The 6217-nt window shown below is 38.9% G+C and overlaps 1 protein-coding gene across 1 annotated transcript in view; it reads left to right on the top strand.

Annotated features, from left to right (window-relative positions):
* The window catches only part of LOC104280371 (M-protein, striated muscle-like), a 72525-nt gene that overhangs the window by 14488 nt on the left and 51820 nt on the right, over positions 1–6217 (top strand). Inside the window, 2 exon segments of the mRNA XM_009878000.1 lie at positions 103–313; positions 2033–2190. Coding sequence (XP_009876302.1) covers positions 103–313; positions 2033–2190 — 369 coding nt within the window.

Genomic DNA, 6217 nt, shown 5'->3' with positions numbered 1-6217 from the left:
AAGAGTGTTGGCCACTGTAGGTGGCTAACGTGCTGGAAACTGTAAATGGAGTATGTTCTCAGCGTTTTCCAATGGGATTCTGCTTTTTAAAAATTCTTTCAGAGAAGTGAGTATCAGTGGGATCACAGACACAGAAGAAGAAAGAATTAAAGAAAGTGCTGCGTATGTTGCCAAGAGGAACCTTTTTGCCACAGGCGAAGGCGTTAGTGTCAGCAAGGTGGCCAAGTCAACTTCTGAAGAGGAACATCATGAAAAAAAATCAAGGAAAGTAGCGATCCGGGAGTCTGCTGAACGTATGGCCCTGAAGAAAACGGTAAAAGAGTAGAAATGAACACCTAAGCTGTAAACAGCATGGGTGTGCGTTGGGGTTTGCGAAGTGCCTCGCACAACAGGACCCTGATGGACACAATTTGGCCAATCACAAAATTAGTAGTAAAAAGCAGAGTATCTTCAATGGAAATCTTTTCAATGACTTAAGGTCTTGTTGTCTTGGTGTCGGGTGGATAAGAAATGAAGCGTTCTGCCTGAGGAAGGCACCAGGAATGCTTCTGTTGTGCTGGCAGAAAGGGAGGGGGAACAGGGCTGGGGTCATGCCCACACCTAGCTAGAAGGTACAGCATCCTCACCTGGAACATAAGGCACTTGTTGGGCAGAGAAGAAAGGTGCTAATATATGTATCATAGCAATAAGAAGGTGATGGGTTGATTTCTGAATTTTTATGGCCTGGGAACAAGCTTGTCCAAAGTGTTTAACCCAGTGTTTTAATCACAGGGTGTAAATTAGGGAGGGAATTGCCAAAGACATCTGGAACCGAATCTCTAATTGTGGGTAACTTTGATGTTATTGTGCGACTACTGAAAAAATAATACTCAGAGCAGAGTTACAGATATTTTACAACCAGGCTGACAGAATATATGTGCAAGTATGTTTCCTTTAGGAGATTTATTAATGTTTTGAACTGAAGAATTGGTGATATGCTTATAAAATATCCTCGTGACATGAGGTTGGAACACTTTGAAGAGCAAGGTAAAAATTCAAAATCATCTCAAAAATTGAGAAACATTGAAGGTGAACTTGGATAATAACTGATGGAAATTACTACATGCAGAAGGAAACTGAGGAGCTGGGAGTTAATAACAGGTCACAGATTTAATGTCAGTCATTGTACAGAAACAAATGCCATTCTAGAGTGTGTTAACAAAAGTATCTTATTAAAACATAGGGTGTAATTATTTAATTGTGTTGGAGACTGTTGGACCTCTGATAATGAGTAATTACTGTTTTATGAATGTTGAGGACAAGTAGAACCTGTCCAGAACTGAGAAACAATAATTGTAAGGAAAATTGTTACTACATAGTTTATAACAGACTGAGAGATTTATGAAAGCTGTCTTTGTTTAATAACTTTAATAAAGAGACTTGTATTTCTCCATATATATATGGAGAATATGAATATGAATATTCGTATAATTATATATATTCATAATATATAATATTCATAATATATAATATTCATAATATATGAATATTAGGGCAGAAAATAAATAGTTTAGTTTGAAGAAAGCAAGATTTATAGTATATTAGGATTTTTTTCCCGGTGTGTGGATAGCCAAGCAATTGAAAGTTACTCTGGAAGGATGAGAGAGCCCATCAGCAGGGAAGATTTGAGAGGCGGTCAGAGATGATCTAGGCACACATGATCTTGCATTAGAGCGAATATACAAAAGCCATCTGAGTTTCAGACCTATTTCACCTTTCACTCTATTAAAAAAAGAGATGGTAGGAAATTATTTTACTCAGAATAGTTTTAAGGAAAAAAAACACCCACTGTAAAATCAAATCCAGCTATTCTGCAAGGAGAACTTCTTGAAGATGAAAACTTTGTTTTCCGTGTCCAGGTGAGAAAAACACACTATGTCTGTCTGGAATTTTAAATTAAAATTGCGTAAATTTTTAATGCTCTTAAAAATAAGCTTTCTGCATCTTAATAATTTGCACTGCTGGAGGTTATAATCAAATGTTTCTTTTCCAGCTAGAAGAGACTCAGGCATTCCACAAAAAGATGAACCAAGATAAACTTTTACATGCTCCTGAGTTTATTATCGAGCCTCGTTCCCACACTGTCTGGGAAAAGCAAAATGTCAAATTTCATTGTTCTGTGGCTGGCTGGCCAGCACCACGTGTTACATGGTAAGTTTGCATCTCTAGCACTCAAAGTCACTACATAACTGAAGTCGTTGCAGTGAATGTGGTACTTTTTCTTGAAAGATACAAGTTCAGTAAAAAAAGCAGGTACAGAAGCCTGTCAAACACCTTTCAAGTCATCATGAAAGCCATGAAAAGAAAGCAAAATATTAAAAAGCAAAATGACACTTTGTGTAACAACAACAGGAATACACAGATTATTTTTTTTTCTCATAGAGACATCCAATGTGTCATTTCTGTCTGCTGATGAAGGAAAAATAGCGTTTTAATTTATCATCAGTACTATCATTAAAATAATGTTTTCCAAATACTTCTGTTTAGTCTACAAATGGCTTTATTGTCCCTGAAGCATTAGAGCATGCTTTAATTAAGAACTAGCTGCTTGGCTGCTGAGCAGTTGTTGTACTGCATCTCCAGGAAACTGAAATCTTTTGATGCAGGGTGTTCATAACAGACACATCATAATTACTTGAAGTCAAAGACTGCAGATAAATCCAGGCCCATCCAAATCTTCTGAAGGCTTTGCAGTCTATTGGAAACTTTCTATTCAATTGAATTGCCTTTGGACTACATCTGCACAGTAAGAACGCCAAAATATATTTTAGTTTTAGCTGAAGGTCTGATTTGACTCTCAGGTCAAAATTTACCCTGACTGGAATTTAATTTAACTTAAGTAACAGTGACTTGTGAAGCTTTACTGTCTTACCATCTACTGAGCTGATCTTTCTTATATGCTTCATGCTGTGCAGATGCTATCAAGTTGTTAAGATAATAGGTAAGAACTTTTTTCCAAACATAAAATGAGATTTGATGCTCAGTATTTAATTAAAATATTCTTCTAGAATATGTATGTAAAATGTATGTATGTGTTTATAAAATGAACAAGGAATAAGCCTGTGTTCAGCATTAAGCATTAATTAGTAGTAAGTCCTATGGAAATTATGTTTGTGGAGACAACAGAAAACATCTACTATATCATGGTATTAACTAATACTCATATTTGCAATTTATTACTTGAAATGTTCAATGGTGTCTGTGTTTATTTAGGTCTTAAAAACCTTAATCTCAGGACTTGATAAAAACTGCTATTAAGAAGTGCATTAATAGGCCAGAGCTGATGCCCATGAAGTCATTCGATCTCTCTCCTTAGACTACGAGAAGCAATAGCCAGGCTATGCAAGGACGTATTTCTCACGTCGTGTAAGGGTTGCAGGTGCCCTGTTTTGACATTCCTCCTAGAGAGGATTCCAGGCAAAACGTTTGGGTCTGGTCTCAGCTGGACACAAGGAATGGTCAGCTATGCTGACGGCTATAATCCAGCTCTGTAACCTGAATCCTAACCAAAAATGTGAGAGCTGGGCCATTTTCATTTTGATTGAGATTCACCTCATCACAAATACCTGACATGTATAAACCAAGCCGTCAGCTGTCTGCCTTTGCTCTCACTGTGAACCGGCCTCTCATCTAAGTGCTAAATGTGGATGGTGGAAATGAATACATCATTTTACCGAACATCACATCTGAATTCCAAAGGGATTTCAGTTCGCCACAGGCTACTAATGGAAAAAGAAAAACAGTTCACAGTCATTTCAGCAGGTGTCTTTGCTCTGAGATATGGAACAGTGCTGCCCTGGATCTGTCAGTTTTCATTCAACATTTCTGATGAAATGTCAGTCGTGTATTCCAAACAGTCATTCTTTGTATAAGCAATGAGGACCTTAACATGCTCTGCCTGAACTATCATAAAGCTTAATGAATTTCCTCTAAAGAAAACCTTACCATCTGATGCAGCTCTTCTGACTCCTTTGGAAAAAGCACGTGGAAAACCCAGGACATTTGAAACCAGTAGCAGAAAGCGTAAACTGTCAGTGCTTAATGACAGTGGGAGGTTGCAGGCCAACATTAGCTAATGACTTGGCTTCTCTGGAATCTGCATTTCCAGAAATAACAAGTGGTCCTTCTAACACATGAGCCCTATTCTTTCCATAGATGAACATAAATGAGCAAAAATGGAATCAATTATTTTTTACTAGCCTGATAATGAAGTTAAAGCTTTTTTATGCACAGCACCACGTGCTACCAAACACCTTCACTGCCAACAGGATGTCTTGGTTTAGAAGACAGGGGAAAGCCTCCCTTGGAATGGGGAAGGAAAACCCCCGCCACACACACACCTCCGAATTGCTATACTTTTGAAATTATGGGGCTTTCAGACAAAGATATGGGGATAGGAATACCAGTTCTTCACTAAGAATATTGCAAACTATAAAGGTAATGGTACAGAGAAAAGAATAACAATAAACAAATAATCCCAGAAGCTCTGACAAAGTCAGAATACGACCTGACTTGGGAAAAAATCCTACTAAATCCTGGAGTGGCAGATGCGGCTCCGTTGGAGATGATCCCGTAGAGGGGTCTGGTGGCGACAGGGCCGGGTCCAGTCCTCCTACAGGCGAAAAATGGCCGCAGCTCCCCCAGGCGCTTCCACGAGCCACGTGGCGGTCCTGTTCCGGCAACACCACCCGCACCCCCTGGGCAGGGCCGAGGGTCCGGTGGTTGGGGCTTTGGGCTAGGGGCAGCTCCCACTGGCTGCCCCCATCATTAACCCATGATTACCCATTAACAGAAAGCACCTGCCCCCTGGAGTTACAAGAAATAAAAATATCTTCCAACCGGTTTCAACAGATGAAAATAGAATTATACATTTTTTGTTACATATTGTAACCCAAGACACAGGATCCAAGGGTTGCTCAGCCCTTTCGAGAAAAGTTAAAGAGATTATGGAGTCAAATCCTGTTTCACAGGACTCCCTGGAAAATATCAGGAACTGATGGCATTGTTCTTTTTTCTAAAGTATTTGACACAGTACATGGTGTGTAAAGATGCCCAGGTGTTCCCAGTCTGGGGGGCACCAGCACACCCATGAGGGGAAGAGCTGTGGATTACTCTTACTGGACCCATGTATTATTCTTTGCTGTAAGTCAGGATAATGCTGTAGGAGACCTGCAATGAGGTCAAGCATCTCTGCAACTGTTTGAAGTTCAGAATAGAGAGTATTGCCCTGCACTGAGCCCCTTTTCACAAACATCTTGCTGAGCGGAAGATCAAGATGAAAAGCGTTAGAGTTTATGATCCTCGCTCACTTTGGCACTTGGAAGAATCCCAGAGTATTACTGGGCACATGTATTTGTAGCTAGGGAGTTACTCTTTTATTCCTCAAGACTGAAAGTGCTGAAAGGCAATTTTTAGATTTCTTGCAGATATAGCTTCATCTTGAGACATATTAAACTAATAATATTCTTGGTAAAAATAAATTTGCTTATTATTGACTTGTTGGTGAAGTGGGGCAAGCTACTGACACCAGACCAATTCCCTTTCCTGATTGAAAATCATGAGATATTTAAAATTTAAAATCGGAAATGAAGCAGCAAAGCTCTTTGGCTGGGTATCTGTTATGACTTAGGAAGAGAAAGGTTTATTTAATCTCCATCAAAGTAAGAGATGAAGATACTTTTCTCTATCTTAATTTATATTTCCACTTCCATATATATGTATCTTATGGAGGATGTTTACTTGTTTACACCATGTATTGCCCCTAATGAGTGATTCTTTATACAATGATTGATGGGGGAGAATTTATCATGAACCCCTGAATACTCCTTATATGAGTCTCAAGCTGTTTATATAAATTCTGATGGTAGCAGTGCCAGCTCATTACTGATCAGTACTGATTTATTCCTTCAAATTACTTACTGGGATTTTGAACAGTAAACTTCTACCTGAAGATGTGCCTGTATCAGAAAACACTCACAGTGTATACCTGTAAAGGCAGAGAAGTTTTTGTTAGCACAGGTTCTGCCAGATACCTTGCTGCAGTGCACTTTACCAGCAAGGCGTTTTTTCTTTACCGCTCTAACAGCATCAAGGCTTCTGTCAACTTAGCTACACAAGTAAAAAAATGTTAACTTTGTACCTGACATTTTTGTGAATATGCATGTTTTTCAAGTAGATG

Source organism: Apaloderma vittatum, unplaced genomic scaffold, assembly GCF_000703405.1.
Source record: "Apaloderma vittatum isolate BGI_N311 unplaced genomic scaffold, ASM70340v1 scaffold5941, whole genome shotgun sequence".
Classification (NCBI taxonomy): Eukaryota; Metazoa; Chordata; class Aves; order Trogoniformes; family Trogonidae; genus Apaloderma; species Apaloderma vittatum.
Note: the sequence above shows the minus strand (reverse complement) of the source record. Positions and strands in the feature narration are given on the sequence as shown.